The sequence below is a fragment of the Anser anser genome, assembly GCF_964211835.1.
Source record: "Anser anser genome assembly, chromosome: 3".
NCBI lineage: Eukaryota > Metazoa > Chordata > Aves > Anseriformes > Anatidae > Anser > Anser anser.
In genome coordinates, this window is record NC_139722.1 from 37,482,319 (window position 1) to 37,499,446 (window position 17,128).

General features: G+C 37.7%; 1 protein-coding gene across 3 annotated transcripts in view; it reads right to left on the reverse strand.

Annotated features, from left to right (window-relative positions):
• The window catches only part of IBTK (inhibitor of Bruton tyrosine kinase), a 54,857-nt gene that overhangs the window by 32,629 nt on the left and 5,100 nt on the right, over nucleotides 1-17,128 (reverse strand). For all 3 annotated transcript variants that reach the window (XM_083828974.1, XM_083828975.1, XM_083828973.1), the window contains exons 2-9: nucleotides 13,803-14,459; nucleotides 11,607-11,703; nucleotides 10,067-10,191; nucleotides 8,305-8,415; nucleotides 6,945-7,115; nucleotides 5,628-5,745; nucleotides 3,688-3,868; nucleotides 2,350-2,473 (exon numbers count right to left, since the gene is read on the reverse strand). In XM_083828974.1, coding sequence (XP_083685100.1) covers nucleotides 2,350-2,473; nucleotides 3,688-3,868; nucleotides 5,628-5,745; nucleotides 6,945-7,115; nucleotides 8,305-8,415; nucleotides 10,067-10,191; nucleotides 11,607-11,703; nucleotides 13,803-14,126 — 1,251 coding nt within the window. In that variant the 5' untranslated portion in view covers nucleotides 14,127-14,459. The remainder of the gene's footprint in view (nucleotides 1-2,349; nucleotides 2,474-3,687; nucleotides 3,869-5,627; nucleotides 5,746-6,944; nucleotides 7,116-8,304; nucleotides 8,416-10,066; nucleotides 10,192-11,606; nucleotides 11,704-13,802; nucleotides 14,460-17,128) is intronic.

The following is a 17,128-nucleotide window of genomic DNA, read 5'->3' on the forward strand; positions in this document are numbered from 1 at the left end:
AAGAAGTGTGGCCAGTAGGCTGAGGGAGGTGATTCTATTCTCCCCCTCTACTCTGCTCTCATGAGACCCCACCTGGAGTCCTGCGTTCAGCTCTGGGGCCTCCAGCACAAGAAGGACATGGACCTATTAGAATGAGTACAGAGGAGGGCCACAAAGATGATCAAGGGTGTGGAGCACCTCTCCTACAAAAAGAGGGACTGAGGGAGTTGGGGTTGTTCAGCCTGGAGAAAAGAAGGCTCTGGGGAGACCTTAGAACAACCTTCCAATACTTAAAGTTGGCCAACAGGAAAGCTGGGGAGGGACTCTTTGTCAAGGAGTGTAGGTTAGGACAAGGAGTAATGGCTTTAAACTAAAAGAGAGTAGATTCAGATTAGATATAAGGAAGAAATTCTTTACTCAGAGGGTGGCAAGGCACTGGCACAGGTTGCCCAGAGAAGCTGTGGATGCCCCATCCCTGGAGGTGCTCAAGGCTAGGCTGGATGGGGCTTTGAGCAACCTGGTCTGGTGGGAGGTGTCCCTGCCCCTAGCAAGGGGTTGGGTCTGGATGATCTTTAAGGTCCCTTCCAACCCAAACCACTCAATGATTCTATGCACAGCAGGACCCCACACACAGCTGTACTGTGGATGTCTGTAAGAAGTGGGCACACAGCAACAATCCTGTGGAAAGTAAGCCCAGATGTGACATCAGTGGTGCTAAAGTTAGGCTTTCTTCTCATCCCATTGAAGGAGGTGCAAAGGTCTGTCAACACCTACATAAGGGACAAAGGAATTTGAGTGACCTGTTTCCTTTCCCCTCGCTTGTGCCTTGCAGAATCAGAGTGGTCCAACTGCTCTGCTCAAGCAGTGCCAACCACAGTAGGTTGCCCAGAACCATGTCCAGATGGCTTCTGAGCATATTCAAGGTGTGAGACTCCACAACCTGTCTGGACAACCTACATTCATGCTCGGTCACCCCAACAGCGAAAAACTTTCCTGATGTTCAGAGGGAACCTCCTTGTGTTTCAGTCTGTGCCTACTGCCTCTTGTCCTGTCATTGGACACCAATGAAAAGAGACTGGCTCTGTCTTCTTTGCACCCTCCCTTCAGTTATATCAACACATATATATGTGTATATATATACACACATACACACCTTCTGTTACGTATATATAGACATTGGTAAGATTCCCTAAGGCCTCTCTTCTCTTGGCTAAGAAACTCTCTTGAAGAAAGTACTAGACTAGGAAGTGTTAATTCAGGAAACGGAAGTACTAAGATCCCATGCCTCTCTTTACTCAATAATGCCTACATCACTAAATCGCAAATCCTAGCATTTGCCATCATTCAGCATGGAAAGTATGCCATGTAGGTTGACGTAGTTCCACTGATGCAGGAAGATAAGTAATTTCTCACTGCTGAAGTGGTATCCCAAAGATGCCAAAAGGATGCTACCAATAGTACAGATGCTAGAGGCCAAGCCTCATATGAGCAAACACTGAACTGGAAGTTTATCATCTCTGATACAACTAATGACCTAATAAACTGATAAGATCTGTTCAAATAAATGCAAGGAGATAAAGGAACATACACACATTGATCTCCATTTTGATGTACAAAGTCACTTTCTAACATTCCTTAAGGCAGAACCTCAGTAACAAAACATTTTCTGAAATGCCACTAGATGGCACTGAAAGCTTAGGTCTCCCAGTGAACAGACCTATGCTAGAAAAGGCTATTGAAGTACCCCATAAACTACTCCTCTATTAGAGAGCAAGGAAAGAAAACAATGAATCTTCCATAGTATTGCAGCTTTAAGAAAACAGAGTGTCTACATTTAGCTGTAAATCCTAAGCTATTTACCAGGTTTAGCTATAACTTTTCAGCAATACAAGGGACATTTCATTTACAGAACTGCTGCTTTTCAGCATATATTCCAGAGACTATTTCTGAGACTGTTTCTGGAGGGTGTATAAGTGACCAGGGAGGTGGGATAACAGGAGAGAAAAAACACCACGCATGCTATAGCCACTAGCAGGCAAAAGTAAAGGAGCTTCAACCTCCAATGAAAAAGCATTAGATGTTCACAGATTTAAAAGTGAACTACTGTACATTACTTTGGTAGTTTTTTTCTTAATGAATTGCATATTCTTTATGAATGATTTTGTACCATCAACTTAAAGTAGAACAGTAAAAATACAGTTACTTGCTTATTATTTCAGCATGAATTTTAAATCCTACCCAAGGTAAGTTTTATTTCAATTCTTAAATTGAAACACAGGCTCACCAAGAGTGCCCAAATGGTTTCGTTCTTACGAATCAGCTTATTTATGCAGCTTACTATATAATTACGATTTTAGGAACACAACTTACTCTTCCAGCTTCATCCAGTGCTAAAATACATATCTTCTGACCCCCATTTTCTTTAAGATGCTGGGTGTCTACCTTGTATTCCAAGCAGCCGCCATTAACCAGAACTTTTTTAAGGTTCAGCTGTCTGAAAGAACATAAAAGATTGAAGTAGTATTTCTTCATCATGTACAGATATTGCTCCTATGATGAAATGAGTTCTCTCAGAGAAACAATTTTTAAAAAGCTGAAGTAGTGACACTGAAAGGCTACTTAAGTTTAGTTATCCCGATGGTACAACTAAAAATTGCTAATAAAATACTATTAGTAGACTGCATTCTTTTGCTTTGTTTTTTTTTTTTAGTACGTCGCATCATATCCACACGTTCTTCACAAAATTCCATGAGTGAAAACGACTGTATGGTTTAGCTTTGATCTTAAGCATTACAAAAACTACAGTCTTAAGAGTTTCATTTAGCTGTTTGTATTAAAAGACCTATTCTATCCCAGTAAGCTGTTTCTCACTTTCTTTGGGGGCATTGTTTTTTAACCGATCAAACCCATGCAAGATAACACTTTTCAGTTTCCTAATACAGGAGTGTAGTAAATGGAGTTACATTTTTCCAAGTATCAGCACTGTTATTTAACATGTAAAAAATAAAGTATAAAATAACCCTTAAGCTAACACATGTATATGAACATTGCTACAATTTTAATTGTAGCTGAGAAGATATAACTGGGAGCTGTCAAAATTTGTTAATTACCTCTTCTGAACAGTTAATGCAAACTAAGTAAGAGAGAATGGGACCATATGATTTAATAGTAAATTATGAGTCAGAGGCCTAGTTTCTTCAACAGGTTTTACATTCCGGTTTTAGCACACGGACCGGATGACTTCACAAGGTCACCCTTTCAAACCTAAATTACTCCGCATAGCGTGATATATCCACATGTTCTTTATGAAATACAGAGCCAAACTTACTGACTCAAAATCATAACAACATAACTAAATACAATAGCACACCTTCAATGACTCTGCTAAGACAAATTTAAACAAACTGAGGTCAACAGATGAACAAAAAATACCAGTTTTAAAATTTTAAAACCTACAGCATGGAATATTTCTTGCTAATATGCTTTTTTAAACTTACTCGGTGTACTATGAGTGGATCTTAGCCTCATCTAATAATAAAAAAAAGGATGGCTCCAGTTGATATGTAAGAACTGCAAATGAAGAAAACTTGGTGAAACACTTTATTAGCACTACTTTATACACAAAAGTCTTCAAAATAGTTGCAAGCATAAGACTACAGTGAAATCTTCACCTCATAATTCATGACAAATTAGAAGAGTACCACATACTTTGAAGCCATCTTTTTGCACTGATAGTCTGCAAGCAGATATATATCTCCTCTTTCAGTGACGCATACTGTAGCACCATCACTTGCAGACACCAGGGACACAGAGATATCTTTATGGTGTAGAGCAGAAACTTGGCGAGGTGCAGTTACACATTTTTCACCATTAGGATCCAGCAGATAACCTAGAAAATACAACCCACCCCAAAAGCATTACTTCACATTCTACACATTGTTCATTTAAAGGACATTGTTATGCTACTCTGAAGAACCTTTAAGTTCTCTAAGACTTTCTCGGTAGTTAGATAATTCATCTTCAAAATAATAAGACAGGTAACAGATGCACCATACATACACGTGTTAGTTTACCACAAATACCAGAAAATATTCAAGATCTGATACAAATAATAAAGTAAGACATATTCTACAGAGACAGCTATTTAATATGGTTAGACTCTACAGTCGTACTGCCTTTCATTCCAAAGATCATTTGTTTGATCATATTACAGTTCATGACACTAGAAGTACTATCACACTGGCATAAACTATGGGTTATTCCAGCCACTGAAATAAACTAAGCAAGCTTGTAATACAAATTGCTGTAAGTGCACATAAGCACAAAGGCAGGGAGTTAATGTGAAAGAAAAGATAAGGTTGGGGTTGTAATGTAAGAACTCTGAAAACATAAAAATCAGGTCATTACTGCTCTGCTGCATTAAGAATCCTAAAACAAATAATCTATAAAAAGGTATACAGCATAATCCTGCTCTGTGTGCACTTATGTCTGCGCCACAGAGTGGATCAGGGTACAAAAATCCAGGAATAAGCAGCAGAGCTACCTCTAAAGATGAAAGCAGCCCTGTTCTGACAGTGTAGTGCAATGCCCAAACCTCCTATAGAGGGACAAGGTTTATTACCACAGGTCCACCACAGTTCCCAGCTGATAAAACTATACCACTTATGATACAAGTTACTGTCTCCATATGGTCCTGCACTGGGCCACGTGCATGTCAGAAGAATCTCAACAGCACACAACCACAAAAAAATGTGATAGATGCATATACAAAAACGCATCAAAAAAAGAACAAATATGCAGTAGTAAGATACTTCTCAGACAAAGACATTTTTTCACATGCCTTTTCAATCTTAAATAGGAACACAAAATGGTCTGAACCTGATGTCAGAAGCGACAAAGATTAACTAAGTACCATTAACTAAGTAGCAAGCTAGCTAAGTTTTGTATGCACAAAGATACAGAACTGTTGAAGTGCAAAATCCAAACCAATATTGCAACATCTGTTTATTAGAAAAGACAAATGCAATTAAAATATCCCATTCGTACAATAAATTAGGAAGTTCACTAGTTGGCAAAATATTTTTTTTTTTTTTTTTTTTTTTTACATTTTCTTAATTTCAGAATAATATTGAATTAAGTGAAGATTCTGGTAATGGTGTTGAAAAAAAATCTACATATGGGAAAGCATTTCACTTCAAAACGTTAGTACAGAAAAAGCTATCAGTAGCTTGTTTACAGTGCATGGGGGAAAAAAAATAGGCAGGATCAATAAATGCTAGTTTATGATTTATTAAGGACAGTATCAGTGAGACTTGGGGTAATCTGCAACACAAACAGTAACATTTTGTTTCCTGAATGTCTTCAGCAGCAGAACCACACCAGATACACAGAAGGGAAATGAATTATAAAGAATTCAAATACCAAAGCTAAATCAGACTAGCTCCCATTATCTCAAAATGCAAAAGTCATTGCCAGTAATGAAAAATATTCTTCAAAAGTAGTGTGAAAGGTTGAAATCACCAGATTGGAAGAGGAAAAAAAATGAGAAAGCTTTAACCAGGCTTCTGTTGGAAGAAGCAAACAACAGCTTTAGTATGAGTAACATCTTTTAATGGCTGGGTTTTACTTTCAGAACACTTCTACCTTACCTAGTTGGCCGCCATTCAGCCCCATGGTATACACTGCTTCCTTAGTCCATAGCACTGTATGGAATCTGCCTGCAGCCACTCCAATCACCATTCTACCTTTCAGGTTTTTTGCCTGAACCTAAGCACAAATCCAAAGTACATCTTAATATTAAGCAGCGACGGGTAAATTTCACATGTACAAACTTCTGACAACATTTAACTCCCAAAGTCATTAAGAATACGGTATTGGTACAGTATCCATGTACAGTCTAGTAAGTCAGGATTATTTCAGAAGTTTGTCAAGTGGGACACTATTACATTTGTGACCAAAAAATATATTTTTTTCAAGTATCTCATTAGAACTAGAATCTAATCTTCTTAGGCTGTCTTCATATATAAGATGCCAAACAGGACTGCACAGCACACATGTAAGACAGGCAAAAACAACTCAGGTACTGCTGAAGCGTCAGTTAAAGTTTCAGCTTGTAAGCCCTAATGCCCTAAACACACTGCAGAACACTATAGTACTAATTCCACGTGTCAAACTTGGCTTGATATTCCAGATAATTCTTGATGATCAAGATCAAAGTAAATATCGTGGATAAACAGTTATCATTACACAACTGAAGAGCATCCCATTGTACCCCAAAACACTGCCCTGTTGCACTTTTGCCAGATATTATTCCCTACTTTTATAACACTGGCAGTACATCTTTTTAAACTCCAGATCAAACTTCTTTTCAATAAAAGGTGAAGTAATTCTTATTTCCTTTAAATATATATATATATTGATTGAACATAGAAATATAGTGAAGTTGCAGATGTTTAACCTCTCCTGAACCCTCATGGGTTCTCTTTGGTTATTTCTCCTCCCTGTTTCTTTTCTTTCCAAAGTACTATAATTCCAGAATCAGTGCTTCCACCAAAGGACACTAATGTCAAACTCTTAGAGATCCATCATTTGGTGATCCAAAAAGTTTTAAGATTATTAGTCTCAAGTAATATATACTTGTTATTCTTAGTCCATTTCAGCTACAGAACTGTTGGGGGGGGGAAAGGTTTTTCGAAATTGGAGCTTGTACTATGCTTGTTACTAAAAACTTTAGCACTTTCCAGGTTACAAACTGAGATGTAAATCAGGACATAGGTAAGTAAGTATTTAAGATTGAGATGTATGACAACAGAATCGAGATTTTATCTGAATTCCGATTCCACTCCACTGTCCTGAAAAGCTTTAAAAAGTTATTTATATAATCTTTATATTTCACTTTCTGTTAAAAGAAAAAATAATAATAAAAACCAAACCACACCACAAGTAAGTTTTTGGCTGATTTTTACCTGTCTGGGAACATTGCAATTAGCAGGAGGAGGAAGAATACCCAACTGATGGAAAGTATTTAGACCAAACGTGTAAACACATCCGTCTTCTGTTAAAACAACAGTATGATCCTTAGCTGCTGTTATCTGGGAGCACTGGTGGCCAGCTAAGCCTTCCACAAGCCTTGGAACCTAAACAAGAAAAAAAGTTTAATATGAATCATTGGCCACGTAAGTAGTTACAGAAAGTCATGAAATATTGAAATACAGATGAAAGCCTACGTGAAAATACAATATACTCATTAACAAAATTACCACCTCCAATGCAATGAGACATATTACTTTCTTTGAGCTATGTGAAACACATCCTTTGCTATCAAGGGAGAGATTATTTTTAAACTACCTGCTCTGAAATCAGGGTGGGAACTATACCTTGAGGACAGGTAAAAATGTATTAACTGTTACATCTTTTGTTTTTCTTTTTAAATTACAATGAGCAACAGGTTTCTCCCTTCCACCCAAATACAGGATAATCCAAAGAAAATAACACAGAATAAGGAAGCAGTTCTGTATCTTCAACGCTTTATGCCCTCTACCAGGAATTCTCCTTTGACTGGGCAACATCCCATTTTTAAAACACCAGTTTGCATCCCTTTTGAAAAAAAAAAAAGATTTTCTAGAACTGTGTTCTTTAAAAAGTGTGTTCAAAAGAGATCTCCAGTCTTGACCATAGCATCCAGCAACATAGTATCAAGTTCTGCCAGATGCCCAGTATTAGTAATTTTTAAAAATTAGAAGTACTGTGCTGTAAACTAAATACACACTACCAGGTAAACAGGATAAAATACTGAAATCTGAATTGTATTGCCATCGTATCTGTCTTCTCAAACTTTGGTTTTGTATACTGCAACACTACTATTCAAATGAATTCACTTAATAGCTGTGCAAGTCTAACAAGAAGCAACCCTACCGTCACTACCAACTCCACAGTACTGCTTCTGCCAGTCTTGACACTCATCTGACAGCATCATAAACCTACTTAAGAAGCCAGCCCCACAGAAAACCATTTGCTTCCGCTTATCTGACATCATCTACCTTTTGATCCAACTTTACCCTAACCTGAAAGTTTCACCTCAGCATAAAGTTATCTTAAATTATAATACATTTAAATGTACGTTCTTCTACTCTTTGCCACATCACTTCTAGTACTGGAGCAGTTTTCTTCTGTTATTTGGTGGGGAAAGGGGATATTGTTTATTTAAAATCAACAGTAAATTGACTAAAGTTTTAAGAGTACACTCACAGAAACTCTAATTCAGACTTCCTGTTTGATATCAAAGAAATATCATGCTAGACTACACACAAGACAGGATTAAGATACCAGGCATGTCTGTTCATCGCCATGACCCAAACGTCCTCCTTGTCCATGTCCACACGTATAAATTTGACCTTTGTGGGAAAGGAACACCGAGTGGAATTTGCAGAGTACCACCTGAAAGAAAAGGGATTAAAAAAAAGGGCAGGGCAGGGGGAATACAGGACACATTAGTTTTCTTAGATAATCCCAAAACACCTGTGAAAACTACCTCACAAACAAGTTCAGCTTTATTAAAGATAACTCATCACAATACAGACAGAACTCGTAACCATGAACCGTATGCAATGCTGCAATACAGAATCTTTAACCCAAGGTTTAAATAACCTAAGCAGTGCTTTCAAAAATGCAAATAATCAAAGTTGTTACTATGATATCCGGTTTAGCATGCTTTTATAATTATCTCATGTGAATGCTAACGAACTAGAAAAGAGAAATTGTAATTACTGAATAGATAAAAACACAGGGAAGAGGCATGATTACAGCCTCACCCTGTTGGTCTCCTCAATTGCAAAACCTGCCCTGAAGTTAGTTCAGTTAGCCAACGTGAGTTTTTTCTATTACCGCTGTAACCAACACAAACCACCTCACAAGGAAAGGGAGAATTCAACTGAAAGTGAAATGCATCTGTTGCATGCATCTCCCTGACCTTTGCTTAGATAGCAAAGTTACAGCAGCTTGCCATACAGATCTGATGACTAGGCTGACCACAGTACAGAGTCCCCAGAACAGATTAAACTACAGTGTAGGCCACGGTATAGGAAAGTAGGCCAGTTTATAAAAGAATTCCCATGATTTTAAGTGACAAAGATACAGGACACCAAGATTTAGGCATACTTCTAGTTATTTCACTGTGTTACCTGTGTAGTAAACCTCCTTAAAAGCTAAGATTTAAGTGAGACAACAAACACTCTCAAAGGTTATGATTTACCTTTTCACGAAAATATGGGTAAGGTTCTAGTATTACAGCACAGGCACTACCAAATCAAGTCACAAGGAACACAAAATGCTTTAAATTTAGTATATATTGCCTTTACTTACTTGAAGAGTTTGTATTTATCAAAGGCACGGGCCCTGCAGGCTAGCAAAAGCCCAAAAGATTCAGTTTTAAGTGCAACAATACCAGCTCAGAATTGCTGAAAGAAACATTAAAACTGCTGCAGATTGTTTGCACTAAACGCTTGTTCATCTTCTACTGTAAACTATTCTTAAACAGAAGTCACAAGTTATTAGGAACAAACTACATTAACAGAAGTGCTGTAACAGCACAAGCTGCTTTCAACACAAGATGACCTTTAATTAAACACATACCAAACAAATTCACTATCCCACTTTAGTTCACTATGGGAGCTGCATAAGAGTTTAGAAACTTAGAAGTTACAGAAGCATCACGCTTCTGCGTTATTTTAGTGATCTATAAACCATATATCCAAGGTAAATCATCAATAACTATCAGAAAGCATTCTCCCCACCAAACACTGAGAGCCATAATTTCTTTGGGGGATATAGGGACATAAAGCAGCAAAAACATAATACAGCAGGCCAAGTCAAATATTCCCTGGCTGCTCTAAGCTGCTTGCCAGATCAATGGAGACTGCTTGCTGAGAAAAAAAATAGGAAGAAAAAAATGTAATAATAAAATAAAAATCAGACCAAACATTTTTTTCCTCTCTCTGTTTTCAAAAGTTGACATTTTTGATAGTTGTTTCCCCCTACACACCCCTCCAGGTTAACTGAGTAAGATGCCTACGTAATACTTCCAGAATACCTGTTTGATATAAACGCTGTTACGAGGAAAGAGGTCCACCAATTCAGGATGATGTTTACTCTGTTGACCGCCATGACCCAAAGTAAAATTTATATTGTTTCCCCAGGTGTAAACTTCTGTGGGATCTGCAATGAAAAATATTATCTCTGCAGCTTGTCAATATAGCAGTTTCATGCATAGTGAATTTGAAAAGTAACTCCTGCTGTTTCTATTAAAGATTTGAAGAGAAGATTTGTTTAAAAGATATATTCTTATGAAAAGTAAGATGCTACAACAACATACTTTGACTACAATGTATAGAAAACAATCACCATTATTCACACTTATTTTCCAGCTGCATAAAATGCAAGCTTTCTACAGCAGTAGATCTACTGTAGATGTTTTCAGAAGATCATTACTACCACCTTAGGTTACATATGCTTTTCTTTTTCAATTTAGTAAAAAGCCTTTCCCAGAAACTCTTACGCATAGAAGCCATAAGCACCTTCATTATCCTTTATTATTTTTTAAATAACCTCTCAGTTACAGTGACATCCGAACACCATTTTCTGATGAGTATGAAATTGAAATCAATGCACGTTCGATCATGTTGCACTACTATTATAAGAACTAAAGAATTTCACAACACATTGCAATGTAAAATTAATACATGAAACTCAGGATTTGCATATCCAAAACCACTTAAATTGAATGGAAAAAAACTGAAAAGGACTTTCAACGTACAACCACACTACATTTGGAGACATGGAGAAAAGGACATAGAAGAGGGGTACAAAAAGAATAAAATAGCATAAAAATAAGTAAAAAACACCGGAAAAACTTGTTTCCTGTCAAATAAAAGCTTGTGTGCTATGAGTTATTCTTACACAATCATTTCCTATTTCAAGTTACTATATTTAGAGTGACTGTAGCTAACATACCAAGTTATCTTACCTTAAAAGTACTCTGAAGCTTCAAGAACATATTCCCCCTCTTTTCACAAAAGACACAGAAGTGATGTAAACTACCCTACTGAATTCAAAGACATTGTCTTTGGTAACTTGATAGTCTCTCTGATAACTTGAATTGAGATAAAAATCGTGGAACGGCTTTGGAGATACCTCTGGAAACCATCTAGTCCAACCCCCCTTCTCAAACGCAGTCAGCTAGAGCTGGCTGCCCAGGACCACGTCCTTCTCAGGTTTTGAGTATCTCCAAGGTCCGAGTCTCCACAACGTCTCTGGGCAACCTATTAAATCACTTGCTCTCCCCATCTCCCCACCCCCACCCCCACCCCACCCCCTTTAATTTTTTTTTTTTCTTTTAACCTCTAAGACAGCCATTATTTGTCCATTCAGGCTACATATGTGCATTTAGCATCTACCGCCAACGTTTTGCACCTGCTGTCTTACAACATCAGTGACACCACATCTTCAGGTATTTGATAACTTATACAGTCCTAATCAGAAACTGAAAATACTGTCTGTGCTGGTATATACATTAATATATTGTTAACATATATTTCCTTGTAAAATACAATTTAAGTTATTTGATTTCCTACCAGTTTTCTTGAACACCACATGGATTGGCCTGTCTTTCATCACAAGATCCAAGGCTGATAAGCCTTCTTTATCCTGAACATACAGACTAACACCATGCTGAAATAGAAGCAGAGAAGGGGAAGAGAAGAAAAGCTAAGGTTAACTCCACAGCTTGAAGAAACCCAGGTAAACATTTACAGAGCTAAATCAATCTTTAATTGAACTTTAATATTGATAAAAGAAAATCTTCAGAATATTTATGGTTAATTTTAAGTAGATCTGGGGAAAAAAATAACAAGACAAAACACCAATAGTCTAATTCTGTTCAGCTACACACATTTCATGTTGATTCATTAACTGAGAAATTACTGCATGAAAACTGATTGAGTAATAAGACAATCAGGGAAACACAGAGAAAACTCACTTGAAGGTAAAGCACTGCCATCTAGGAAGGGCAAGAAGCAACTATGTACCAAAACTGCATTTACTATCTTTGAAAAATACACTTTCTTCTACTGGCAAGTTTGGTTTTTTTTTGTTATTTAAAAAAAAGTTTTGACATGCTAGAGAAGTGAAAAGATGGAAAAAACCTACTATGACTTCGAAAACAAGCAGGGAACAGTAGTTCACAGTTGCTGAGAAAAAAGCAAGAGGACAAAAATAGCCAGACAAGATAGACAAGATGATTAACCTAGAGAAGATTTATTGGGGGGGGGGGGGGGGAATCTTATCAACAGGTATAAAAAAATACCTGATAATACCTGATAGGAGATGGGTGAAGAGGTATTATCAGTGGTACCCAGTGATAAGCCAAGTGGCAATGGGCACAAATTGAAATACAAGAAATTCTATTTAAACATCTAAAAAACATTTTTATTGGACTGGTGTTAGAACACCCGAATGCAGATGTTTGGACGAGAGGATCACTCAGAGATCCCTTTATAGCTCAGCTATTTCATAATTATATTCTATAATCCCTTCCTGTCATTGCTATAATACCTTAAGAATACTTGCTCTTAATAACACAGTACAGCAGAGAGACTTTGGTTAAGGAACTGGAAGGTAGAGCACTCTCTATGACTCATCCTGCTTCTTAGAGACTTATCAACAGAGCCACCAATCATATAAACCTCACTCATTTATGCAACTGATAGAAAAGTAGAATACATTTGGAGAAACCAGCATAGATCTCATATAAGCAAGCATCAAAAATGCAGACATACGTTAGAGGATGGAATACCTTTTCAAATATCACATACAGTTTTGAGTTTTCTTAAGAACAGAATCACAATTCTCGTAAAAACATTTGTTTTGAAAAGAAAACCTCTTCACTATGTAGGAGTATAGCACATGAAACATGTATTTATCAGTTATGAGAACCTCAAGAATAACTACTGGAGCCACAGCTATTTTGGTTAAACTGCTTGTTGAAAGCAGAGAGTTTAACACTTAAAATTCCAATGACTAGCCATTTGTAAAAGGCTAAACTCAAAATGGAAAAATCTCAGCCTTAACACGTTTACTTTAAGTCACCCTGAACCAAATATTTCATTATCTCACATGGTTAAAGGGAGCCTGGACCTCTCAACCACATGTAGCTCTTCCTGTTGCTGTACTTGGGGTAGGAGGAACAGAAGGAAGAGCAAGCAAAAATTAAAAAAAAAAGCTTGCTAAAAAGCAGGGAAGAAACAGCAACTGCAAGAAAGGAAGGAAGGGAACTAAGTGAAAGCCCTGGTTAAACCATAAACGAAATGGGGATTCCCTTAATAAAATGTTGTGCATCTTGAACTGCTTCTCTCTCAAACCTAAGATCCATTGCTAATTGCTACTCCATCCAAGCTCATATTATTTTACGCTCTCTAAAAATACTAATTGGTATAATTACTAGCGGGTCTATTTTTGCAACGTCTTTAGTCTGACATCAAGTTCATTCTGTACTTTTCAGATCCTAACGCCAATACTGTTCGTACAAACCAGTCTTTAAGAAAGTCTACAATTGATCAAGGAGCCTGACTCAGTGCTGATTTCTGTATGGGCAAAGACAGACGCCTGTGATAAATACAAAGACAAGTTTCAAGTAAATCAGTGCACTGTGATCTAAACATAAACTAAGTCTCAAGAGGCTTTCCATCAAGTTTAAAAATCTACTTTTCTAGAAATGATACAACTCTAAAAATTGTAGATACCAAGGAAAATGGCAGCTGCAAATTACTCACCTTCAGTAATGACAAAACACAATCAATGTACCCATAAAATATACTTCTGTGCAAAGCTGTCCATCCAGATTCCTTGTCTTTTGCCGATAGATCTACTCCTTTTGTCTCAGCCAACCAATCTAGCACACCTTTTTTGCCACAAGATGAAGCAAGATGTAGAACATTTCTACCAAAGGCATCCTTTATAGTTGCAGCATTGTAGCAGTAAGAAGAGAGAAAGGCTTTGATCTGGCCTTCACTTCCTCTGGTTACTACAGAGATTACATCCAGAGCATGCTGTAGAGATCGACACTTTGAAGTGCAGTCTGGCATGAGAGAATTCATCTTCACTTCGGAGGCTGCTCCTCTCCTTAAGGGGAACAACCATCAAGTATATCAAGGCACTCCAATTCAATATACAACACAGTGCCTTCAAAAAGCTGTAATTCCAAGGACGTAAATCCAGTTTTATTGAGCTGCCATTAGAAAACTTATGTTTGGCACTTGATCCAAATAAATATTTATAAATATATATTTTAAGAAGTCTTATTTCACCATCATATATAACAAATATTGTTGTCCACAGAAATTCCAAAGAGAACTACCTCACGTGTGGGGAGGGGGATTCCCCCTCCACACACCCTTATTCTTCTAAAACTCCATAATTGCAAGGGAGACCTGAAAGAGAACAAAACAGAACAGATCAGTCAACTGAAAATCTTTTCCCCATCAACTGTACCAAATTAAATGCACATCAAATTAGAGCTTACGAATACAAGAGCAACGTGGCACGGGTTAACTGACTCCTCATGCTACCTGAGCTTAAATGAGGCATTCAGCCAGTCTAAAAAGCCATGACTCCCTTCCCCACCCCATCCTCAGAAAATACCTCCTCCCTTCCTTTGACATAAGTCTTTGAGGCTACACAGTGAACTGCTGCAAAAAGTAACCTAAAGAACAACAACAACAAAAAAAAAAATCCTTTCCCAGCCTCCTTAGGACCCTAATAGTTTCCTAATTATATTATTACTTTGTGATCATAAAGCAAAGACTGAACTGAAGGACTGCTGGGAAAAACAATTAAACAAAAAAAACACAGGTGTTGAGTACATCTTGGCTGACAGAAGCTTTGTCAGTCCCACCCAGGCAGAGGGAGTGACCACCACAGTTTCCTTTGGCAACTTCAGTGACGGATTATCCTCAGGTTGCCTTCCCTGGCTTGAACGTCCACCCATTTCCCCAAAACGCAGGCTTCTCTCCACCACTCCCAGAGCTACTGACAAAGGTGAGAGGGAAGACAGCAAGAAAGCAAAGAAAAGCAGCTAGTACAAGAGACATGAATTCAGACTGCTGCAGTCATGCAAGGCACAGGTCGAAAGCTCCTGGAACTGGCAGGAAGAAATGATGGTCTAGGTTGGATGGGGATGGGGCACATATCCGTGCATACTTATACATGTATACTTTAATACGCAGATATTATGGATATGCTTACTGTATTTTAGCATATCTATCCTTCTTTGGCATATACTTTATGAAATGTAAGCAAGGCCTGACAGAAGCACTCATCTAGCCTATTAAAAATGTACAGGTATATTCAGAGTGTTACAGCTCACAAACTCGAGAGAATAAATATTACACATAAAACCATCTAAAGTAGAAAAAGTGAAGTATACACATCACCAATGCATTGCATAAAGCAAACTGCTATTCAGTCCCAAAACACTTCACACTAACATTTCAAGCATAAGCATCAAACCGAGTTGAGGAGTGTGAAATCACATCAAACTCCTTGATGGTTTTGCTCGCTATTCAAACTGCAGTCTAAAATCGTTCTACCAGTGAGTAAAATATTCCAAAAGAAGTCAGACAATGCTACCATGAAAGATGGATAAATAAAACTAAAAATGTTAACAAATCCTCAAAAAAAAAATCTGCTATCATTCCAGCTCAGCAGTCAACGTAGACCTGCATAAGTATAGCCATGCATGCTCCACTCCTTGCCCTCTCCCCAAAAGCCTGTCGATGTCAGCTTCCTTTGTTCTCAGGCACGGAACATATAACAACATTTTGCTACTGCCTCTACCTGCAAAGATACTTCAAGGAAAAAATGACTGTTTGGAAGAAAAATCAGAAATCCCAGTCCTCCTCCTGTTCAAGAATTATCATTGATTGCCACACAGTTTAAAGCGATCAGTGTGAACCAAATGGTAGTGATGCAATCTAAACTTTTGAGAGAATAAACAAACCAATAAATAACCCACAGTTCTAATCCAAGGGCATTTAAACATCTCATGACAAAGCCTCCAACAATTATTTTTCCTCCTCATTCAGAAGGGATTAAATACTTGGATTGGAAATCTACAGATCACAGTTGTTCACTAGGTACTTTCAAAAACAATTTAAGAGCAGTAGAGAAAAACAGTCTTTATTCCCTATAATTTAGTCCCTCATCTGTCTGGGAGCAACATTCAGAAATGTTTCTGACTTTTAGATTGCCATTGCATCACACACTCTTCTAAACAGCAGTCATTCTAAAACTTATTTGAACATCTATAGAAAAAACATCAGAAGTGCTATTATTATCTTCAAACCACTTTGTCGTATTTCATCAATACTCCACTAGGCAATAAAATCATGCTGTGGAAGAAGTAGGAATTTTACTTCATGCCTTGTGAAGTGCATATTACGTATTATTAATTTTTAAGACATTGCTAGTAGTGCTACAAAGAAAAGTAAACATAAAAAGCACAAAGAAAAATTCCTCAGGGACGTCATAAATAAAGTTGACTAGTCTGTTAGGCCCAGTGGTACGAAATGGCACCACCACCCAAGGCAGCAGCCCTGCCATGCCCCACAGCATACCTTCCCTCGGCAAATACTCATCTATTTACAACACTGAACTGCACGGGTAAAGGGTACAAGAGAACGTACATCCTGGTTCCAAAAACGTGCCATTACAAGAAAGGAACAGATGGGCAAGAGAAAAACTGCTTCTTTAAAACACCTGAGCTCTAGCCTAAGGGACCAAACACCAAAACACTGTGGACAACAAACCAATTATCAAAAGGATGAAAAGTCTGCAAATAGACAGAAATACAACCCTGCCTACCTCACACGAATTCCATTATGGTGATACTTACTGCAGCTACATGAAACATGACTCTGCTGAATTACTTTTTTGTAAGTCATCCTAACCCAGCCCTCCTTTTCTATAAACATTGCAACACCAGGTACTATATTTGTACATTGATACATGCACCTTGCCTTTCGAGACAGATGGCTGTCACTCAAGGTTTCAACACTCCACAATAATGACACACCAATAACACAGTCACGTTATTACAATA